We start from the raw sequence: 22,623 nt of genomic DNA, 5'->3' as shown, positions 1-22,623 counted from the left end.
TGAACCCCTCAAGCATTTCAGAGTTGAGTCTGAATAACTAACCCTGATTTCCTCTCCCTGGAACACATGCCTACCTCTGACTTGCTATGTGACTTTGAATGAGTTCCCTGCAAACCCCAGTATTCTGTGATTTTTTTTTTTTTGGAGACACGATCTTGCTCTGTCACCCAGGCTGGAGTGCAGTGGCACGATCATAGCTCACAGCATCCTCGAACTCCTGGGCTCAAGTGATCCCTCCTGCCTCAGCCTTCCAACTAGGCTGAGCTAGGAGTACAGGTATGCACCATGATGCCCGGCTAATTTTTTAAAATTTTTTGTAGAGACGAGGGCTTGCTATGTTTCCCATGCTGGTCTTGAACTCTTGGCCTCACGTGATTCCCACTCACCTCGTTGGCCTCCCGAAGCACAGGATTACAGGCATGAGCTACCACACCTGGCCCGTTTTGAGACAGGGTCTTGCTGTGTCGCCCAGGCTGGAGTGCAATGATGCGATCACTGGCCTATTGCGGCTTTGACCTCCTGGGCTCAAGTGATCTACCCATCTCAGCCTCCCAGTCAGCTGGGACTACAGGTGTACACCATCATGTCCGGCTAATTTTGTATTTCTTGTAGATTTGAGGTTTTGCCATGTTGCCCAGGACGGTCTAGAACTCCTGGGCTCAAGCAATCTGCCTGCCTTGGCCTCCTGAAGTGCTGTGATTACAGGCATGAGCCACTGTGCCCAGCCAGAACTTTTTTTTATATAACTGAAGAATGACTTACCCAGGTCACACAGCTAATAAGAGGCAATGCTGGCCGGGTGCGGTGGCTCACGCCTGCAATCCCAGCACTTTGGGAGGCTGAGGTGGGCGGAGCATGAGGTCAGAAGATTGAGACCATCCTGGCCAACATGGTGAAACCCTGTCTCTACTAAAAATACAAAAATTAGCTGGGCATGGTGGTGGGTGCCTGTAATCCCTGCTGCTCGGGAGGCTGAGGCAGGAGAATCGTTTAAACCCAGGAGGTGGAGGTTGCAGCGAGCCAAGATCGCACAACTGCACTCCAGCCTGGCGACAGAGTGAGACTCCATCTCAACAACAACAAAAAAGAGACAATGCAAAGACTCAAATTTGAGGCCTTTTGAGAGTCTTTTTTTTTTTTTTTTTTTTTTTTTTTTTGAGGTAGAGTCTCGCTCTGTCGCCCAGGCTGGAGTGCAGTGATATGATCTTGGCTCACTGCAACCTCTGCCTTCTGGGTTCAAGTGATTCTCCTGTCTCAGCCTCCTGAGTAGCTGGGTAGCTGGGATTACAGATGCTTTCCACCACACCCAGCTAATTTTTGTATTTTTAGTAGAGATGGGGTTTTGCCATGTTGGCCAGGCTGGTCTCGAACTCCTGACCTCACGTGATCCAGCCGCCTTGGCCTCCCAAAGTGCTGGGATTACAGGAGAGAGCCACTACGCCCAGCCAGAGAGTCTTATTTTTGAAAACCTCTTGAAATAGCACGGATGTTTAGTGGGGTCAAAGTTGAAGTTACATGAATCCTATGACAGTAACTTTGATTTCCCCTTTGTATGAGTAAGTGTTTGTGGGTGAGGAGCAGGGAGCATGATGCCTTTCATAATGGAAGACTGAGGGAGGGAAGGACAATGATAGGTTACTGACATTTGGCTGGCTCTGCTACTCCTCTACTCCTGGGATCCTGGCCTTGCTGCCCCCTAGAGGTATTCAGTAACTTCCACTATCACATGGCAGGGCTGGTACTGACTTTAGAACATAGATAATGACTCATCGTATTAAGCTAATTTGCCCTAGTCTGTAATTTCCCCTAGATGAAGGAAAGGGAAGGGAAATAACTCTGGGAGAGTTATGCCAGATCCTAGGCTTAGTCACACAACCTGTTTGAGCTCAGTGGGAGGTAATATGTGGAGTCGTGGTATAATTAGTCCGAGCTAGGTTAGAATCCGGGCTCTGCTCGGTTCTCTCACCTGAGCCTCCTACCTGTAAAATGAGGGAAATAATACTGAGTCGTATTGCCCTTTACTGCATGCCAGCTATGTTGGTGTAAGGTGTTTAAACACAGTGTTTATTTAGAGAACGCTGTAAGACAGGTAGCATTCCTGTAAGAAATAAAAGTAATAGAAAGCACTAACAGACGATAATATACAAAGCTATTTATCTGGCCCAGTACCAGATACTTTGGAGCTCTCAATATAGTGTTAATTTCCTTCTCCCTTATTAATTCATGCCTGTATCTTAGACTGAGCTACTAGAGGCCAAGGACTGTGTTTTGTTCTGTTTCTGTGTATGTCATGTGTTTATCACAGACTCAGACATAGATATGTCACTGAACATGACTGACAGAATTGAGAGGAAGTATCTTGGGTGGGCAGGTTGGGGGTGAGCTGGTTTTATAAGGTTACTCATCATCAGTTTCTTCCATCACAGGCACACTTTTGATTGTCCTGTGCTTATCCATGAGGCCCCAGCCAAGCAGTGTCCCCTAGAAGACGATTGATCACCCTGGCTCTTCTCTTTTCACAGGAAGCATCGGAGAGCAAGAGACAGGTCCAGATCCTCCTCCTCTTCCTCCCAGTCATCTCACTCCTACAAAGCAGAAGAGTACACTGAAGAGACAGAGGAAAGAGAGGAGAGCACCACGGGCTTTGACAAATCAAGACTGGGGACCAAAGACTTTGTGGGTCCAAGTGAAAGAGGAGGTGGCAGAGCTCGAGGAACCTTTGTAAGACCTTCCCATCTCCCCCTTTCTCTAAGCCCCTTGCTTCTACCAACTCTGATTATGTTTCATCAGAATACCAGTTTTGTTGCCTTTGACATAAGTAATCCAATCCAAAGACCCTGGAATCTTTGGTTCTCCTTCCCACATTTCCTGGCCTTTCCATTTTTTGTTACTTTTCTGTTCATAATCACACTTAGCTAGAAAGCCTCTTATGGCTTCTGGTCCCAGAACTTCCCCCACTTACCTTGACTACTGCTGTTTATAGGGAGGCCCTTGGGGCAGGTTTGTCCTCTATGTAGGCTACAGACTTGAGATGAGCAGAAAGGGAATGGCTGGAAACCAGCTGACCAGCATATGACTGGAAGACAGCTGTCTATTCCACACCAGAAAAGTGTTCTGAACAGAAAGCAGGGGGGTTTGTTCCCCATTCCTGGGCGTGATCCTTTGTTCCTTTTTCCCTCATTTATTGCAATAGCAGTTTCGAGCCAGAGGAAGAGGCTGGGGCAGAGGCAACTACTCTGGGAACAATAACAACAACAGCAACAATGATTTTCAAAAAAGAAACCGGGAAGAGGAGTGGGACCCAGAGTATACACCCAAAAGCAAGAAGTATTACTTGGTATGTGTCTGGGGATAACCAGGGAGGGTCAGAGGGCCTTTGACACACACAGTAGCTGATACCAGGCCTTAATTAGTTTGTCCAAAACTGCGATTAAATGTATGTGCAGGAATATTGCACTGGGGCGTGTGTACTTGCATAGTGCTAACTAGATGGGTGTCCTCTACAGAGGCAGTCCTGGTCTTCAAAGGGTTTATCACTGAAGATGTTTATGGATTCCAAGATAAGCAAGAAGCATTGGTCTTGTCTTTTTAGTCTGTGAACTTGTTTTACTGCTCACCCACCACCGACCTCAGCCTCCCTCATTTCTGTGGATAGAGCCATAACCCTTCCCTGATGCTGCTGTCCCTCTCTGCCACTCCTTCATGCAAGAATGACAAGAAAGACCGCGCAGGACCTCTTTGAGGAAAGGGATGTCTCCCCAAAATGAAACGCCACTGGGGCTTCTCTCATCTAGGCTGTTGATCATTCCCGTGCACTCTGGGCCTCCCTCAGATTAATACTTTTATAGGCTGAAGTACCTGGCCTTGAGTGAGCTCTCTTGGCCTTGGTATGTAACAGCAGGCTAAAATCCAAGCTGGTATGAGTGTTATAACTAAGGTAAAGGAGCAGCTGAATCTCTATCACTTGCCAGAATGGCTGGAATGGATCTGTATTGTCAGTTGGACAGCTAGGAAACAGGTTGTGTGTGGATGGCTGTGTGTGGCCACCACCCCTTTTCTAGGGTTGCTGCTGCTGGAAACTGCTTTGAGGCTACTAGAGGACCTTTGAACTTATCTCTAGGGAATTGTAGTTGGCTGGGCCCGGGTTAGGTGCTGGAGTGGGACTGCTGTAGGGGAAAGATTAAAGGCCCTCTCCCTTGCCCCTATCTGCCACCTGAGAGAGTATTGCCAGCCTGATTCATTTAGTGCGAACAAGCAGCCATGGTCAGAAGAAGCTGACACTTCTGCTGAGCTGAGCTCCAACAGCCTAGCTTGTGTGGGGGGTGGTTTAGACTCTGAAGTCATGGGGCTGATAAGGTAATGACTGCTGGTTTTCAAAATGCTTTCTCATTGTTTGATTGGATCCCTCCTTCTGTCTCATGAGATTGTCAGAGCAAGGATTGTTTGAAATGTAGGTTAATCCTTTCCTTGAACTAAGTGAAAAAGAAAAAATGAAATGTAGGTTAAGTGTTTTTCCTACCCTGTCACACTGCCTCCTTGCATAAAACAGGGGAGATACAAAATGAGAGTGTGGAGGTGGAGGATCAGGAAAGCCCCAGCCCCAGCATTGGATTCTGAGCATTTGGAGTGCAGTGGCATGATCTCGGCTCACTGCAGCCTCTGCCTCCTGGATTCAAGCAGTTCTCCTGCCTCAGCCTCCTGAGTAGCTGGGACTACAGGTGCACACCCCCATGCCTGGCTAATTTTTTTTATTTTTTTTTATTTTTTATTTTTTTGTATTTTAGTAGAGACGGGGTTTGCACCGTGTAGCCCAGGCTGGTCTTGAAATTCTGAGCTCAGATAATCTGCCCGCCTCGGCCTCCCAAAGTGCTAGGATTACAGGCATGAGCCACTGCACCCAGCCGCATTGCCTCCTTTCTTTGCTGCCTAACAACCCAGTTCACATGGAGTTGCACGTTTTGGTGTGATTGGCTTTCTCAAACCCATCCTTTGAGAGAGGATATACCAAATCATATGGAGTTGCTTAAAGTTCCTAAGCTGTTTCCATGTTTGCAGAGTGGGAGGTGATAATGATAGGGTAGATATGAGGATTAAATGAGATAGTACATAAATGTCTTACTTCAGTGTTTGGTAACGTTTTTATTTTCTTTAAACTATTAAGGGTTCATGCTCAGTGAATCATCATCATTGTCAATCATTGTTACAATGCCCAAGCTGTTACCTTAAAATTCCTAAATCACCTAACTGATATTCTCGTGGATCTGAACCACTGGCATTTTTGGAGTGGGGGACAGGGAGAAGTGCAGAAAAGGAGCAAAAGGCTGGGTTAGGGCACAGGTTCTTCTGGGAAAGGCACATTTGGGTGGGTGCAGAGAAGAGAGCTCTGGCCACATCTTGTTCACTCTGGCACTGATGGCAGTTTTCTTTCCCCTCAGCATGATGACCGTGAAGGTGAAGGCAGTGACAAGTGGGTGAGCCGGGGCCGGGGCCGAGGAGCCTTTCCTCGGGGTCGGGGCCGGTTCATGTTCCGGAAATCAAGTACCAGTCCAAAGTGGGCCCATGACAAGTTCAGTGGGGAGGAAGGGGAGATTGAAGACGACGAGAGTGGGACAGAGAACCGAGAAGAGAAGGACAATATACAGCCCACAACCGAGTAGGGGCCACCCTTGACGGGATTCCTGCCCAGGGGAGAGAGGCGCTGGGAAGATGGCTGGTGAGAGCTTAACAGAGGAACCTCAAGAAGATTCTGAAAATCCTACCCCCCACCCCCTACCAGCCTCGCATATTGTACTACCACGAAAGGCATCCCTGGCGCTGTCTCCCACTGGACAGAGGAGGCTGGCCGTGGAGCCCGGGGGTCAGGCCCAGCTTTTGAGCAGAACACAACGCATTGGGCTTTAGCTGTTTTTCTCATTTGTTGTTGGTGTGTGGGGTGGGGGCAGGGGTAGGGCGGGAGAGCGATGCTTGGATTTTTGTTTCCTATTAGAAACCAACAGTTTTGTTCTAATTTCATTTCATTTGGAGCTAAGATGACTAATTTGATGATTTTCGATCTCTTTTCCCCCGTCCTGATTTTAAAAGCCCCCTCCTTTTCTTTTTTTTTTTTCTTTTTTTAGGCATATGTAGTAATATTAGAAACATTTAATTTGGGAAACTTTGATTCTTGAAAGAGAAAACAAAAGCATGTGAATAAACTTTGAAGTGTTCACCTCAGTTTGGGACCAAACTGCTTGGATCTTTGTAAAAACCGGTTTTGTATGTCAAGGAGGAGTTTAAGGCCTTTCCGACCACCTTGTGTTCCCCTTTTCTGCGCAGCCATGTATCACGTGGAGTTGCTCCTTACCACACCTCACGTGCCCCTGAGCCCTATTTCCTGAGTTCTTCTGGGCTGGACTTCCCCGTTCTCCACCAGCAGCTCCAGTATCCCAAACTTTCTAGTCCTGCTGATCCTCTCAGCAACGGGGTGGAAACTGGAGGGCAGTGTCTGGTCTGTTTTCTAAGAAACTTATGAATTCTATTATCTTTACAAATATAAGATGAGAAAATTTTTTCAATATTTTTTATTAATCTTTTTATAAAATGAAAAGAAACTCCTATGATCGATTAAGGAAGGTGGTTATGGCTGGGTGGTTCATGGGGTTTTTTTGGGTTTCTTTTTTTTTTCTTTGTCTTTTTAACCTTAAGCTGTTTAAGTTGAAGCATTCTCAGATGTTTGGGGGGAAACATCCTCTTAAAATGGGTCCTTGTGCTTGCCTTCTGGGGAGGCGGTCCTGAGCAGGTGAATCATAAGGCATTTATGCATATGTTATATGCGGACTGCACCCACCTCTCCCCCCCAGCCTTTGCCTCTTGGGTTGTTGTGCTGCTTTCCCCTTACTTTGCTACATTTCTATAGTTAAGTTGGTTTTACTTGAATGATTCATGTTTGGGGGAAAATGAAAATCTCCCTTAAAATTTGTTTCAACTCCTCCTGCAAATAAAATAAATGAAGTGGCAGATGTAAACGGGCTCTGTTCATTGTCACCCTGAGTGTGTTTGTGTGTTGAGGGTGGTAGATAACTTCCCACGGCAGTTTCAGAAAACCTGAAAGACAAAGAGCCTGTGGGACCTTGCGCAGGCTGCTGGAATCCCAGACAGGCAGTCGTTCCTGGGAGGAGCACTGTGTACCTTGGACACCCCAGGAGAAACAGATTTTTTCCTGTCATAGGCAAGGACCTTGGCTTCCTCCATGGTGGTGGGGCAGGGATCAAGGGATGTGGTTAGTAGGCTCAGCCTTCTGCCTGAAAGAGCCTATCCCACAAGGACTGGCCATAGGGTGGGCCCTAACCTTCAGACTCCTGCCGGCTGGGGACTCAACTGTGAGCAGAAATCTTGGAAGCTCGTAAAATTCATTCTCCCGGCCTAACTCCCAGGGAGAACCTGGAGGTGTTTTCTGAAACCAAACTAGACCTCTGGCCCCAAATCAGGGGTCTGTGCTGTCTCCTTCCTATATATGGGGGTAGATGGTGGGTACGGGCCCAGAGAGGAGTACGCCTTGAAGGAAAGCAGACTGGAAGTGCCCACTCAAAGCTATTGCTGGTACAAGGGCAGCCACTTCGTTCACTCAAGGCCGGTTTAGAGCGGTTGCTACCTGCTGGGGGGCCCCACCCTGGTATGTGCCTCTCCCCACCTTTTCCCCTGAAGCCAAAAGCTTGTGAGCGGGGGGAGGGTGGGCCTGGAAAGGCTCTGTGCAAATTGTAGCTGGGAGCCTCCGGGCAAAAACTGAGCGAAAGGGAGAGGCGGCTGGCCTAAAATTTAGGTGGGCGGGAAGAACCTGTGACGGAGCTTTGACCGCTGCACAGGCCAGAGACCCTGGAGTCCTCCTCACCCCGGGGTTGGGGGCCGGACCTGCTGAGCCTGGCCGCCCCCTCTCCACACCCACTCCCAGCACCTGGCCCGACCTATCGGATGGCGGCTACGCCTCCTTTACCCTACTGTCTTGCCTCAGGTCGCACCCTGCGCGGGCCCAGTACTCGGCCGTCAGAGGGAGCTGCCGGGCTCTGGAGGTCGCCCCGGAAACCATGGGTAAGTGCGGAGGCTTTGAGGTGGCCTCTCTCTGCAACCGTGGACATAGCAAGAGCCCACACCACCCCCCGACCCCCGCTGCCCTCTACGGTGCATGGGGACACGCCCGCCCTAGCCAGGCTGCCCCGGCTGGGCCTTTCTGAGCCGCGCGCCGGCCCCGTCTTCCGCCCGCAGAAGTCCTCGTCCTGGCCGGATACCGCGCGCAGAAGGAGGACGAGCTGAGTCTGGCGCCCGGGGACGTGGTCCGGCAGGTGCGCTGGGTGCCCGCGCGGGGCTGGCTTCGCGGAGAGTTTGGGGGCCGCTATGGCCTCTTTCCCGAACGCCTGGTGCAGGTGAGGCCGAGCCAGGGGCGGGCTGTGGGGTCTCAGCGCGCGCTCCCCGAGAGCTGAGAGCACCTTCCCCGTGCCCTGATTCCCAGGAGATCCCAGAGACCCTGCGGGGCTCCGGAGAGGCGCGGAGGCCGCGCTGTGCGCGCCGCCGAGGTGAGCGCAAGGGCTGGGACGGGCGCCGGTGGGCCGGGATGGGCGTCGGTAGGCCGGGATGGGCGTCGGTGGGCAGGTGCGCGGAGTCAGTGCGACCCCGGCGCCTCCGGCTCTTAGTGACGGGCGCGGCTCTGGGCGGGACCTCGGGGGCTGCCCTGCGGCCTGTGATTGGTTCTAGGGTACAATGCTCCGCCCTGGGGCGGGGCTGGAGGTACCAAGGCTACGTGCGCGCCTTGCGCTTCCCCCAGCTCCTCTGACTGGGGCATCCGGCTGGAGCTCAGCCGCGCTTGTCCGGTGCTAGGTCACCCTGCCAAACACCCGAGGCCCCAAAGATGGTGCAAAGTGAACTTCAGCTACAGCCCAGAGCAGGCGGACGAGCTGAAGCTGCAAGCTGGGGAGATCGTGGAAATGATAAAGGAGGTGAGGGTTGAGGTGATGCGACCGTTTGGGGGAAGATGATGGAACACGCCTCCCAAGTGAGTGGGGTGGGAAGTGAGGGTTTGGACGGTGGGAATGGCGACGGCGCAGATATGGGGAAGCGCGGGAGAGAAGGAGGGAGGAAGGGGCGCTTGGGCAGAACCAAGGGTGGCAGATTATCCTAGGGACCCTTGGGGCAGAACCAGATGCCCCTGCGTCCTCCCCTCTCCTCAGATTGAGGACGGCTGGTGGCTGGGGAAGAAGAACGGGCAGCTGGGAGCCTTCCCGTCCAACTTTGTGGAACTGCTGGACAGTGGGCCCCCAAGTGAGACCTCGACCCTGTGATCCTGTGACTCGCAATCTCCAATGACCCTCCCAGTGGCATGAGCCTGTGATTCACATATCCTGACCCTGTGACCCCTTTGACCCTCTCCCATGACCTAACCTGTGAATTAGCACCCTCCCTAACCTCACTGTCCCCCACCAGGCCTTGGTAATCCAGACATGCCTTCAGTCAGCCCTGGTCCCCAGCAGCCTCCCAAGGTAAGTTGGCTCAGAGTGGGCACAGAGGTGGTGAGTTCCTCTTGGGGTGGTTGGAGGCTCATCTAGTTCCTCCCTGCCCCTTCCCCCACTAGCTGAGCAGCCTGGCCTATGACAGCCCTCCAGACTACCTGCAGACAGGTGAGCACCCATCCAAAGGGTCCCCCACTCCCTCAGCCACTCCCAAGGTTGTGACTCGGTGGGCCAGCTAGGCTGATGGAGGTGGGGGCTGCTGATGGATGGGGGAGGCTTGGCTTCAGAGGACAGTGGACTGACCTCTTCCCAGTCTCCCACCCTGAGGCCTACAGGGTCCTGTTTGACTACCAGCCTGAGGCCCCAGACGAGTTGGCGCTGCGGAGGGGGGACGTGGTGAAAGTACTCAGCAAGGTGTGAGAGGAACAGGGTGGGGGGGCCCAGGGAAGCGGGTGTTGAGAAAGGGTGGACCTGCACATGTACCCCCTGAATGTAAAATAAATGTTGAAATTATATCTATAAGAAGGAGTGGGACCCCGGAAAGGACCTTGGGGGACCTGGCTCACCTCCCTACTGGCGTGTTTCTTTTCCAGACCACAGAGGATAAGGGCTGGTGGGAAGGAGAGTGTCAAGGACGAAGAGGAGTTTTTCCAGACAACTTCGTACTCCCACCACCCCCCGTGAGTACAGAGCCAAGACACTCAGGTGGTGGGGGCAGGCTATTTTGGACAAAGGTGGGGATCATGGGCACTCTCCAGACCTAGCTGGAGAGTCACTAAATGAGGGCAGACCTAGACATGTGGGGGCTCCTTTTGGATTCTAATACCAGTTTAGTATCCCTCATCCAAAAGGCTTGGGACCAGAAGTGTTTCGGATTTGGGAATTTTTGCATATACATGAGATAGCTGCCGGGCGCAGTGGCTCACGCCTGTAATCCCAGCACTTTTGGGAGGCCGAGGCAGGTGGATCACGAAGTCAGGAGTTCAAGACTAGCCTGGCCAACATGGTGAAACCCATCTTTACTAAAAATACAAAAATTAGCTGGGCGTGGTGGCATGCATGTGTAATCTCAGCTACTCAGGAGGCGGAGGTTGCAGTGAGCCGAGATTGTGCCATTGCACTCCAGCCTAGGCGACAAGAGCAAGACTCTATCTCAAAAAAAAAAAAAAAAGAGAGAGATAGCTTGGGAATGGGACCCCAACCTAAACATGAAATTCATTTATGTTTCATATACACCTTAAACCATAGCCTGAAGGTGATTTTGTGCAGTATTTTTAATAATTTTGTGCATGAAACAAATTTTGACTGAGACCTGTTACATGAGTTAGGTCAGGTGTGGAATTTTCCACTTAAGGCATTATGTTGGCACTCAAAAAGTTTCAGATTTTGGAGCATTTTAGATTTTTTTTTTTTCTTGGAGACAGAGTCTTGCTCTGTTGCACAAACTGGAGTGCAGTGGCAGGATCGCCACTCACTGCAACCTCCCCCTCTCACGTTCAAGCGACTCTCCTGCCTCAGCCTCCAGAGTAGCTGGGATTACATGTGCATGCCACCACATTCAGCTAATTTTTGTATTTTTAGTAGAGACGGGATTTTGCCATGTTGGCCAGGCTGGTCTCGAACTTCTGTCCTCAAGTGATCCACCCACCGTGGCCTCCCAAAGTGCTGGGATTATAGGTGTGAGCCACCACGCCTGGCCTGCATTTTGGATTTCTGATTTTTAGATTAGGATGCTCAACCTTTACTTCTTTTCTGCATAGATCAAGAAGCTGGTCCCACGGAAAGTGGTATCTCGGGAATCAGGTGAGTGCCCAGGGAGCCTGGGATTGGGGGGTGTTCTCTGGGAGACCCACCAGTCCAGTTGCTTATAAACACCCACAGCACCCCAGTGGTCCAGTATGCCCCTATAGGAGCCCCCTCACCTGTGGGTCAAAAGCTGGGTAGGAATGTATGTGAATCAATATGTGGGTCAGTTTGTGTGTGTGTTAATATTTCAGTGTTTCTCTGTGTGTCTTGAGAATGTGGCTATTGGTGGGTATAGATTTGTTTCATTTTGTAAGGAAACATGAATCTGTTCATATATAAGGCTGAGTATGTTCACGTGTCTTATGTGTCAGTGAATAGCTCTGTCTGTGTATCTGTGAGATGTCTTTTATCTTTTTTTATTTATTTTTTTGAGACAGAGTCTCGCTCTGTCGCCCAGGCTGGAGTGCAGTGGCTCAATCTCGGCTCACTGCAAGCCCCGCCTCCTGGGTTCACGCCATTCTTCTGCCTCAAGTAGGTGGGACTACAGGCGCCCGCCACCACGCCCAGCTAATTTTTTGTATTTTTAATAGAGACGGGGTTTCACCATGTTAGCCAGGATGGTCTCAATCTCCTGACCTCGTGATCCACCCGCCTTGGCCTCCCAAAGTGCTGGGACTACAAGCGTGAGCCACTGCACCCAGCCTTATTTATCTTTTAATGTAATATTTGACACATGTCAAAAGTATATATAACACATATGTTATAAAATTTAACACCCACGGGCCAGGCACAGTGGTTCACGCCTGTAATCTCAGCACTTTGGGAGGCCAAGTCAAGTGGATCACCTGAGGTTAGGAGTTCAAGACCAGCCTGGCCAACATGGCAAAACCTTGTCTCTACTATAAAAATACAAAAATTAGCCAGGCGTGGTAGGCATGCCTGTAATCCCAGCTACTTGGGAGGCTGAGGCAGGAGAATCACTTGAACCAGGGAGGGGGAGGTTGCAGTGAGCTGAGATCATGCCACTGTACGCCAGCGTAGGTGACAGAGTGAGACTGTGTCTCCAAAAAAAAAAAAATTAACACCCACGAACACTCATGGTGTGTCACCTAAACCTAAGGACTAGAACACTGCCTGTTCTTTCCCATTCTACCACTTCCCTCACCCCAAAGGTAACCACTATCTTCAATTTTATGTTTATGGTTCCCCCAAGTTTTTAAGTTTTCTTACAAAAGTATGTGTCTAAACACTGTATCACTAAATTCATTTTTGGTTTTGAGCTTCATAAAAATGGTAGCATGTTTATAGTCTTCTGAGACTTGCTGGGTTCTTTTGTTTGTTTGTTTTATGGAGACAGAGTCTCTCTTTGTTGCCCAGGCTGGAGTGCAGTGGCGCAGTCTCCCCTGACTGCAACCTCCGCCTCCCAGGTTCAAGCGATTCTCCCGCCTCCACCTCCGGAGTAGCTGGGACTACAGGCACCCACCACCATGCCCGGCTAATATTTTGTATTTTAGTAGAGACGGGGTTTCACAGTGTTGCCCAGGCTGGTCTTGAACTCCTGAGCTCAGGCAATCCACCTGCCTTGGCCTCCCAAAGTGCTAGGATTACAAGCGTGAGCCACCGTGCCTGGCTGAGATTTGCTGGGTTTTTTTGTTGTTGTTGTTTGTTTGTTTGATTGATTGTTTTTAGACGGAGTCTGCACTGTTGCCCAGGCTGGAGTGCAGTAGTGCAATCTCGGCTCACTGCAAGCTCTGCCTCCCGGGTTCACGACATTCTCGTGCCTCAGCCTCCAGAGTAGCTGGGACTACAGGCGCCCGCCATCACGCCCGGCTAATTTTTTGTATTTTTAGTAGAGACGGGGTTTCACCGTGTTAGCCAGGATGGTCTCAATCTCCTGACGTCATGATCCGCTCGCCTTGGCCTCCCAAAGTGCTGGGATTACAGGCATGAGCCACCGTGCCCGGCCTAAAACCTTTAAAATGTTGCTTTTCATATTAGTGCTTTTATTCATGTAGTAGTGATTTTAATGAGTGATACAATTATACCTTTTTCCCTATGGATAATGAGTTGTTCCAGCATCATTTATTATTTTCTACATGTGAGTTTTATACAATTTTGGGGGTTTCTTTTTTTTTTTTGAGAAAGGGTCATTGGGTCTTTGTTGCCCTGGTTGGAGTACAGTGGCAATTGTAGCTCATTGCAGCTTCGACCTCCTGGGCTTAAGCGATTCTTTCACCTCAGCCTCTCTTGTAGCTGGGGCCACAGGCACAAGCCACCATGTGCAGCTAATCTTTTAATCTTTTTGTAGAGATGGGGTCTCACTGTGTTGCCCAGGCTGGTCTCGAACTCCTGGGCTCAAGCAATTCTCCTGTCTTGGCCTCCCAAAGTGCTGGGATTAGAGGTGTGAGCCATGGTGCCTGGCTTAGTTTTATACATAAAACTATAATTTTCTTTTTTTTTTGAGACAGAGTCTTGCTTTGTCACCCAGGCTGGAGTGCAGTGGCGAGATCTCTGCTCACTGCAAGCTCCGCCTCCCGGGTTCACGCCATTCTCCTGCCTCAGCCTCTGGAGTTGCTGGGACTACAGGCGCTCGCTACCACGCCCGGCTAATTTTTTGTATTTTTAGTAGAGACGGGGTTTCACCATGTTAGCCAGGATGGTCTCGATCTCCTGACCTTGTGATCCGTCTGCCTCGGCCTCCCAAAGTGCTGGGATTACAGGCGTGAGCCACCGCACACGGCCATAAGACTATAATTTTCATAAGGTTTATTCCCAGATATTCTTAGGTATCTCAGAGTTTTTATTGTGTCTTTTAAAAAATAGACATTCTTCTGTTTATTGCAGGAATACAGAAATGCATTGATTTTTGTATATTGTTTTTATAGCCAGCCATGGTGCTAAACTCTGATTATTTCCAGCAATTCATTTGTAGATTCTTATAAGTTTCCTGTGAAGACAGGCAAATCATTTGTGAATAATAATTTTTGTGTCATTCTCTTCACTCCTGCCTTTTAATTTCATTTTGTTAATTTATTATAGTTATTAGGATCTCTCATACAATATTAAATAGAAGTAGTGATGGTGAACATCATTGTCATGTTCCTGATTTTGAATCTAGTTTTCCCTTTTCTTCCTTTTTCTTTCTTTTGAGACAGAGTCTCATTCTGTCGCCTAGGTTGGAGTGCAGTGGCGTGATCTCAGCTCACTGCAACCTCCATCTCCTGGGTTCAAGCAATTCTGTGGCAGCCTCCCAGGTAGCTGGGACTACAGGTGTGCGCCACCACATCCGGCTAAATTTTTTTGTATTTTTAGTAGAGACAGGGTTTCACCATGTTGGCCAGGCTGGTCTCGAACTCCTGACTTTGTGGTCCGCCCGGCTTGGCCTCCCAAAGTGCTGGGATTACAGATGTGAGCCACCACACCTGGCCTATCTGGTGGATCTTATATAAAATGGCAATGGGCCGGGCATGGTGGCTTACGCCGGTAATCCCAGCACTTTGGGAGGCTGAGGCGGACAGATCATGGGGTCAAGAAACCGAGACCATCTTGGCTAACACGGTGAAACCCCGTCTCTACTAAAAATACAAAAAATTAGCCGGGCATGGTGGCACATGCCTGTAGTCCCAGCTACTCGGGAAGCTGAGACAGGAGAATTGCTTGTTCACCCAGGAGGCAGAGGTTGCAGTGAGCTGAGATCGCGTCACTGCACTCCAGCCTCGGTGACAGAGTGAGACTCTGTCTCAAAATAAATACATAAATAAGATGGGAATCATCTTTCCTTGCAAAGCTGGTAAAACTTGGCTGTAAATTCATCTTGCCATATTTTTTTTCATTATGGGATTATTTTAAACAACTTCTTCAATTTCTTTAATAGTTAAAGAAATTTTAACTAAAGTTGTTCATAGTATACTCTTTTATTTTGGAGAGATAGGGTCTTGCTGTGTTGCCTAGGCTGGAGTGTGGTGGCACAATGGGAGCTCACAGCAGCCTCAAACCTCAAGTGATCCTCCCACTTCAGCCTCCCGAGTAGCTAGAGCTAGGACTATAGGTGTGCACCACCACACCTGGCTAGTTTTTAAGTTTATTGTAAAGAAAAGGTCTTGCTATGTTGCCCAGGCTAATGTAGAACTCCTATGCTCAAGTGAGCCTCCTGCCTTGGCCTCCCAAAATACTGGGATTACAGTTGTGAGGCACTTCACTCAGCTGTTTTTGTTATCTTTTTAATGAAAACTGTCCTAGTGGGTATGAAGTGGTATCTCATTGTGGTTTTGATTTGCATTTCTCTGATGGCTAATGATGCTGAGCATATTTTCATGTGCTTATTTCTTTTGGAGAAATGTCTGTTTGGATCCTTTGCCCATTTAAAAAATTGGATTATTTGTCTTTTTACTATTGAGTTAGAAGAGTTCTCTATATATTCTAGATAAAAGTCCGTAATCATATATATGCATATATATATATATGGTTTGCAATATTTTCTCCCATTCTTTTTTTTTTTTTTTTTTTTTTTTTTAAGTCTTGCTCTGTCACCCAGGCTGGAGTGCAGTGGCGTGATCTCAGCTCACTGAAACCTCCGCCTCCTGGGTTCAAGCGATTTTCCTGCCTCAGCCTCCCAAGTAGCTAGGATGACAGGCGTGCGCCACCACACCTGGCTAATTTTTTGTATTTTTAGTAGAGATGGGGTTTTGCCATGTTGCCCAGGTGGTCTTGAACTCCTGACCTTGTGATCCACCCACCTCGGCCTCCCAAAGTTTTCCTCTCATTCTTTAGGTTGTCTTTTCACTTTCTTGATGGTGTCCCTTGATGTACAAAAGTTTTAAATTTTGATGAAGTCCCATTTATCTATGTTTTTGGTTGGCTGTGCTTTAGAACCAATGTCAAATCCCAAGATTACACTCCAAATTGAGCTGCCTTCAACTTAGCCAGTTAAGCTGCTGATCCTCACAGTTTGCCCTACCCTGCAGAACATCCATGTGGACCAAGCTGAGGGGTCCGGGATGAAAATGGCCCTAGGCAAGAACATTATCAAGCATACAAAATGCTCTGCAAATTATCCCAGCACTTTGGGAGGCTGAGGTGGGCAGATTGCTTGAGGTCAGGAGTTTGAGAACAGCCTGACCAACATGGCGAAACCCTGTCTCTACCAAAAAATACAAAAATTAGCAGGGCGTGGTGGCGGGCACCTGTCATCCCAACTATCTGGGAGGCTGAGGCACAAGAATCGCTTGAACCTGTGAGGTGGAGGTTGTAGTGAGCCAAGATCGCGCCACTGCACTCCAGCCTAGGCAACAGAGCGAGACTCTGTCTCAAAAAAAAATCCTTTGCAAATTATCTCATGCCTTTGGATAATTTCCAGAGCATTGAAATGGTTGTTGGATTTTTCTTTTTCTTTTTTTGGGGGGGTGGGGGGAAGGAGTCTCGCTCTGTCTCCCAGGCTGGAGTGTAATGGCATGATCTCAGCTCACTGCAACCCCTGCCTCCTGGGTTCAAGCGATTCTCCCACCTTAGCCTTCTGAGTAGCTGGGATTACAGGCACCCAACATCATGCCCAGCTAATTTTTTTATTTTTTAGAGAGGGGGTTTCACCATGTTGGCCAGGCTGGCCTCGAACTCCTGACCTCAGGTGATCTGCCCACCTCAGCCTCCCAAAGTGCTGGGATTACAGGCGTGAACCACCGCACCCGGCCTGTTGGATCATTTTTGTCCAGCTTCATAGCTGCCTTGTGAAGAGAGGATTTGTCTGCCACCTCATTCAGCCAGAGCCAAACCCTGCTTCTGTCATTCCTCCCTCCTAACATTGCTGTCACGCTGTTCATGCCTTGTCTCACTGCACCTCTAGTTTACAAATTCTCTAGCCTTTTGGCTCTGTTTACTCTGCTCTGTAACCTGTACCGGTAACATAAGCAATATACATGTAAATAAGTGGATTTATGTTGCATTTCTTTTTCAAGAATGCTATTTTTCATCTCTAATAATTCCATTTTCTGTGTGATAATTTTCCAAACCTGCGTGGTTATTCCTGATTGTCCTTTGTTGCATGCACATCCTGAATTTCTTCAAATATTTTATATATAACTGTGCAGTGTTCTCTACCTGACAGTTCCACTATCTGTTGTGTGTTGTGTCTGCTGACTCCATTCTTGGTGACCTGCCCTCTAGCGTGTTTTATGACCTTTATTTATGAGCTGATAGCTGGATTTTAATCTGTGGGACTCTTGCAGGCCTTAGTAGAAGAAGACTTCTTCCAGTGAGAATTTGCTTTTATTTTTTGTTTTGTTTTGTTTTTTTTGAGATGAAGTCTTGCTCTGTCGCCCAGGCTGGAGTGCAATGATGCAATCTCAGCTCACTGCAACCTCCTCCTTCCGGGTTCAAGCAATTCTCGTGCTTCAGCCTCCCCGGTAGCTGGGATTACAGGCACGCGCCACCACGCCTGGCTAATTTTTGTAGTTTTAGTAGAGATGAGGTTTCACCATGTTGGCCAGGCTGGTCTCGAACTCCTGACCTCAGGTGATCCACTTGCCTCGGCCTCCCAAAGTGTGGGATTACAGGCGTGAGCCACCGCGCCCGGCCGAGAATTTGCTTTTACTTCTTCCAGTAGCCCGAGAACACCACCCACCAGAAGCTGCTTCAGTCCTCCTGAAGAAAGGTAGCACTGCTGTGTGGTACTGAGCTTGGGGCCTGTGGTGAGCTGAGGGAGCAGAGCCCAAGGCCCTGGCATCACATCACAGGGCCCCGGCTCAGTAGCCACAGAACAGAGCTGCCCTCCCTCCCTCTGCCTTTCTGACTTCAGTTCTCTCTCTCTTTTTTTTTTTTTTTGAGACTGAGTTTTGCTCTTGTTACCCAGGCTGGAGTGCAATGGCGTGATTTGGCTCACTGCAACCTCCGCCTCCCAGGTTCAAGTGATTCTCCTGCCTCAGCCCCCCAAGTAGCTGGGACTGAAAGCACTGGGATTACAGACGTGAGCCACTGGGAGTGCTGGGACTACAGGTGTGAGCCACTGCACCCGGCCCAGTCCTCTCTTTTGTAGACCTCCTTTACCTCTTTTAAGTCCAATGGTGCCTCAAAATTGTGTCCTCAGCAGGATATAATTGCTTCCTAGTGGGAGCGCCCTACAGAGCACCTAATCAGCCATACTGTAAGAATGTAAGAAGTCAAAGTTAACATTTACTGAGCTTTGACCATCTGGCTGCCAAACAGTCTTCTAAGCACCTCACATGTATTAAAAGTCACTCAGACCTCACAACCACCCTACAAGGTGTGTGTTAGTTGTCCATGTTTTATGAATGAGGACACTGAGGCATAGATCATTTAGCAAGTTCTCACACAACTAGCAAGGAGTGGAGCTGAAATTCAGAGCCTGGTGTCTGGCTGTGGGATCCATGCCCCCACCCACTGTCAGATTTGTGGATTTGTATACGTATCTGTGTGTGATTATATGTAGGAGTTAACATCAGCACTTGTGCACATGCCATAGTGGCTGTTTTTCTGTGGATCTGAATGTCACTGTGTGTAACTGCCTTCAGGTGATGCCGATGTCACCTTAGTGTGCCCTTCTCTGGCCACCCCATTTAAAATGGTTCCTTCCTCTGCCTAGTGTTTTTTTGTTTTGTTTTGTTTTTTTGAGACGGAGTTTAACTCTTGTCACCCAGGCTGGAGTACAGTGGCGCGATCTTGGCTCACTGTAACCTCTGCCCTCCCAGGTTCAAGCAATTTTCCTGCCTCAGCCTCCGGAGTAGCTGGGATTACAGGCGCGCACACCACCATGCCTGGCTAATTTTTGTATTTTTAGTAGAGACGGGGTTTCCCCATGTTGACCAGGCTGGTCTTGAACTCCTGACCTCAAGTAATCTGCCTACCTTGGACTCAAAGTGCCGGGTTTACAGGTGTGGGCCACCGCGCCTGGCCCCTCTGCCTAGTCTTGTCAGTCACGCTTAATAACTCTCTAACACACTATGTATTTTACTCCTTGTATTTATGTCTGCTTCCCCAATAGAACACAAGCTCAGTCTGGCTGCTGTGGGAAGAACACACTCTAGGTTGGATGGGTACAGCCAAATCCCAGGTTGGAGGCTGTTGGAATGTCCAGGTGAAGGTGGTGGTGACTTGATCTAGAGCACTTAGTGGTGGAGGTGGTGACAAGTGATTGACTTCAGGAAATATTTGGACAGTAGTGTGGACAGGATTTGCTGATGGTTTGGATGTGCCTCATAAGGAAATAAGTCATTTGTCATCCAAACAAGTGGGTAAATGAGCCAGATAGGGACCGTGGGGAAAGGGGTAGGTTCAAGGGGCATGGGTTTGGGAAGCAAGAGATTGGTTTGGGATATGTTAAGAGTGTGATGCCCATCAGCTCTCCAAGTGTAAATATTGAGAGGGAAGTCAGATATGAGTCTGGAGTCAGAGAGAAAGGAGCTAGAGATGAAAATTTGGGAGTCATTGACTTATTGATGAAAATTAAACCCATAAGCCTGGGTAAGATCTCTTAGAGAGTAAATGAGAGTGAAGATAAACAATTCTGAGGGTGGGCTGGGCGTGATGGCTCACACCTGTAATGCCAGCACTTTGGGAGGCCTGAGGCAGGCTGGGTCACTTGAGGTCAGGAGTTCGAGAACAGCCTGGCCAACATGGTGAAACCCCGTCTCTACTAAAAATACAAAAATTGGTCGGGTGCAGTGGCTCACGCCTGTAATCCCAGCACTTTGGGAGGCCAAGGCAGGTGGATCATGACATCAGGAGATCGAGACCATCATGGCTAACACGGTGAAACCCCATCTCTACTAAAAATACAAAAAGGAATTAGCCGGGTGTGGTGGCGGGCACCTGTAGTCTGAGCTATTCGGGAGGCTGAGGCAGGAGAATGGCGTGAACCCGGGAGGCGGAGCTTGCAGTGAGCTGAGATCGCACCACTGCACTCCAGCCTGGGCGACAGAAGCAAGACTCCATCTCAAATAATAATAATAATAATACAAAAATTAGCCGGGTAAAATAATAATAATAATAATAATACAAAAATTAGCTGGGTACGGTGGCACATAGTCAAACAAGATTAACCTCCTGCCCATAGTCCCCTGCACACAACACAAAACAGGGCCAGCGACTGTCAGATGGATGAATGCTCCACTCCTCTCTTCCCAGCTCCTACTAAGGAACCAAAAAAGTTGATGCCCAAAACATCCCTCCCCACAGTCAAGAAGCTAGCAACAGCCACCACTGGGCCCAGCAAAGCCAAGTAAGGAGCAGGAGGGGGTTGGGGGAAGGAGGAGGGTAGGAGGCAACACCCCTCCCTGTGCCCCACCCTGAGGGCCTGATGAAGATATGTTCCAGGACATCTCAGACACCCAGCAGGGACAGTCAGAAGCTCACCTCCCGAGACTCAGGCAAGGGCTGCCTTCCTCCAGTGCGGGGAGGACTGGAGGACAGGGATGGGGTGGCTGTGCGGATGGACAGAGGTGGGAAGAGACTGAGGGTCAGAGTAGGCTTGGGTCCCTGAGGTTCTGCTCTCTTAGGCCCCAATGGTGGCTTCCAAAGTGGGGGTTCGTGTCAGCCTGGCCGAAAGCGATCCAAAACCCAGACTCCCCAGCAACGCTGTGTGTCCAGTCAGGTGAGGGGCGGCAGACATGGGAGAGTGGGGATGCTGGGCAGAGGCTGGTTCCCAGCTGTGGTGTGCATGGGTGAAGTCTCCCAGGCCAAAGGGAACCAGACTCAACCTCAGCTGAGACTTCATCTCCCATCACGGCAGGAGGAAGAGCACAGCAGCCCGGCAAAGGCCCCCTCTGTGAAGAGAACCCCCATGCTGGACAAGACTGCCACCCCAGAGAACGCCCCCAGCTCCAAGAAGATCCCGGCTCCTGACAAAGTCCCCTCCCCAGAGAAGACCCTCACTCTAGGGGACAAGGCCTCTATCCCAGGGAACTCCACCTCGGGGAAGATCCCAGCTCCTGACAAAGTCCCCACCCCAGAGAAGATGGTGACTCCGGAGGACAAGTCTTCTATCCCAGAGAACTCCATCATCCCAGAGGAGACCCTGACTGTGGACAAACCCTCCACTCCAGAGAGGGTCTTTTCAGTGGAAGAGGCCCCTGCCCTAGAAGTCCCACCTATGGATAAAGTCCCTGATCCAAAGATGGCCCCTCTGGGGGATCAGGTCCCCACCCTAGAAAAGGTCTTGACTCCAGAGCTTTCTGAAGAAGAGGTGTCCACCAGAGATGACATTCAATTCCATCACTTCTCTTCGGAGGAAACCCTGCAGAAGGTCAAGTACTTTGTAGCCAAAGAGGATCCATCATCCCAGGAGGAGGCCCACACGCCAGAGGCACCCCCACCCCAGCCTCCTTCCTCAGAGAGGTGCCTGGGAGAGATGAAATGTCCCCTAGTTAGAGCGGACAGCTCCCCACGCCAGGCTGAGTTGAAGTCTGGGCCAGCGTCCAGGCCTGCCCTTGAGAAGCCCCACCCCCACAAAGAGGCTACAACCCTTCTAGAGGAGGCACCTTCCAAAGACGAGAGGACCCCTGAAGAGGAGGGGCCCCCCAACGAGGAGAGGCCTCTGAGAGAGGAGGTGCTCCCCGAAGAGGGAGTGGCTTCCAAGGAGGAGGTAACCCCGAAAGAGGAGTTACCCCCAAAAGAGGTGCCCCCTAAAGAGGAAGTGGCTCCAAAAGAGGAGGTGCCCCCTATAGAAAGAGCCTTTGCCCAAAAAACACGTCCTATCAAGCCGTCTCCAGACTCCCAAGAGACGCTCACCCTCCCCTCCCTGGTCCCGCAAAACTACACGGAAAACAAGAATGAGGGAGTCGATGTAACGTCGCTGAGGGGCGAGGTGGAGTCTCTAAGGAGGGCGCTGGAGCTGATGGAGGTGCAGCTGGAGTGAGTGGGCAGTGGCGGGGGTTGTGGAAGGTAGGGTCCCCCCTAGCCCTCACCTGCGCAGCCCCTCACCTACGCCTCGGCCCGCAGGAGGAAGCTGACCGACATCTGGGAGGAGCTGAAGAGCGAGAAGGAGCAGCGCCGGCAGCTGGAGGTGAGGCGCGGGTCCCGGCGGGAGGGGGCTGGCAGCGGGTGGCCCCCTGACAAAGTCTCCACCTCACTCCCGACCAGGTCCAGGTGATGCAGGGGACCCAGAAGTCCCAGACCCCGCGCATCATCCACACGCAGACGCAGACCTACTGAGGGTGGGCCTGGGAAGAGACCGCGGCCTGACCTGGCTGGGGCCACCCACGTCCTTGCACACGACTTTGGGAAACGCGAGAAAGTAAACTCTGCCTAGCACGGCGCCACGCCGGTCTGGTCGCTGGGGGCGGGGCCTGCGCGGGGGCAGGGCCTGGGCCTCCGCATTCCTGACGGTCCCTCCCAGGCACATCTGGCCAACATGTGGCTCCCATTACCGTTCCCAAGGCCTGCGCGCGGCTAT

At 50.2% G+C, this 22,623-nt stretch overlaps 2 protein-coding genes across 7 annotated transcripts in view; both read left to right on the top strand.

Moving 5' to 3' along the window:
- THRAP3 (thyroid hormone receptor associated protein 3) overlaps positions 1-7,004 on the top strand; it is a 77,740-nt gene extending 70,736 nt beyond the window's left edge. Inside the window, exons 10-12 of one of the 2 annotated variants that reach the window (XM_054495792.2) lie at positions 2,523-2,721; positions 3,197-3,337; positions 5,436-7,004. In XM_054495792.2, coding sequence (XP_054351767.1) covers positions 2,523-2,721; positions 3,197-3,337; positions 5,436-5,657 — 562 coding nt within the window. In that variant the 3' untranslated portion in view covers positions 5,658-7,004. Of the gene's footprint in view, positions 1-2,522; positions 2,722-3,193; positions 3,338-5,435 lie in introns of both variants that reach the window. The other variant, XM_054495779.2, reaches the window with a different exon arrangement.
- Positions 7,005-7,781: 777 nt separating this feature from the next.
- SH3D21 (SH3 domain containing 21) lies at positions 7,782-22,601 on the top strand. Of its 5 annotated transcripts, none has more exons than XM_054495828.2 (16): positions 7,782-8,064; positions 8,239-8,315; positions 8,483-8,546; positions 8,848-8,966; positions 9,198-9,288; positions 9,451-9,506; positions 9,599-9,644; positions 9,790-9,890; positions 10,070-10,156; positions 11,237-11,279; positions 20,358-20,451; positions 20,547-20,599; positions 20,729-20,823; positions 20,962-22,071; positions 22,170-22,233; positions 22,311-22,601. In XM_054495828.2, the coding sequence occupies exons 1-16, from the start codon at positions 8,061-8,063 to the stop codon at positions 22,466-22,468; spliced, it is 2,262 nt and encodes a 753-aa protein (XP_054351803.1). In that variant the 5' UTR covers positions 7,782-8,060; the 3' UTR covers positions 22,469-22,601. The 5 variants fall into 5 exon arrangements, with proteins under 5 accessions (XP_054351803.1, XP_054351781.1, XP_054351792.1 ...); XM_054495806.2 differs by having other exon boundaries at positions 8,239-8,396; XM_054495817.2 differs by having other exon boundaries at positions 7,785-8,064; positions 8,239-8,396; positions 20,962-22,082.
- The last annotated feature ends 22 nt before the right edge of the window (positions 22,602-22,623 follow it).

The sequence above is a fragment of the Pongo pygmaeus genome, chromosome 1 (genome assembly GCF_028885625.2).
Source record: "Pongo pygmaeus isolate AG05252 chromosome 1, NHGRI_mPonPyg2-v2.0_pri, whole genome shotgun sequence".
In the NCBI taxonomy this organism is placed as follows: domain Eukaryota; kingdom Metazoa; phylum Chordata; class Mammalia; order Primates; family Hominidae; genus Pongo; species Pongo pygmaeus.
Note: the sequence above shows the minus strand (reverse complement) of the source record. Positions and strands in the feature narration are given on the sequence as shown.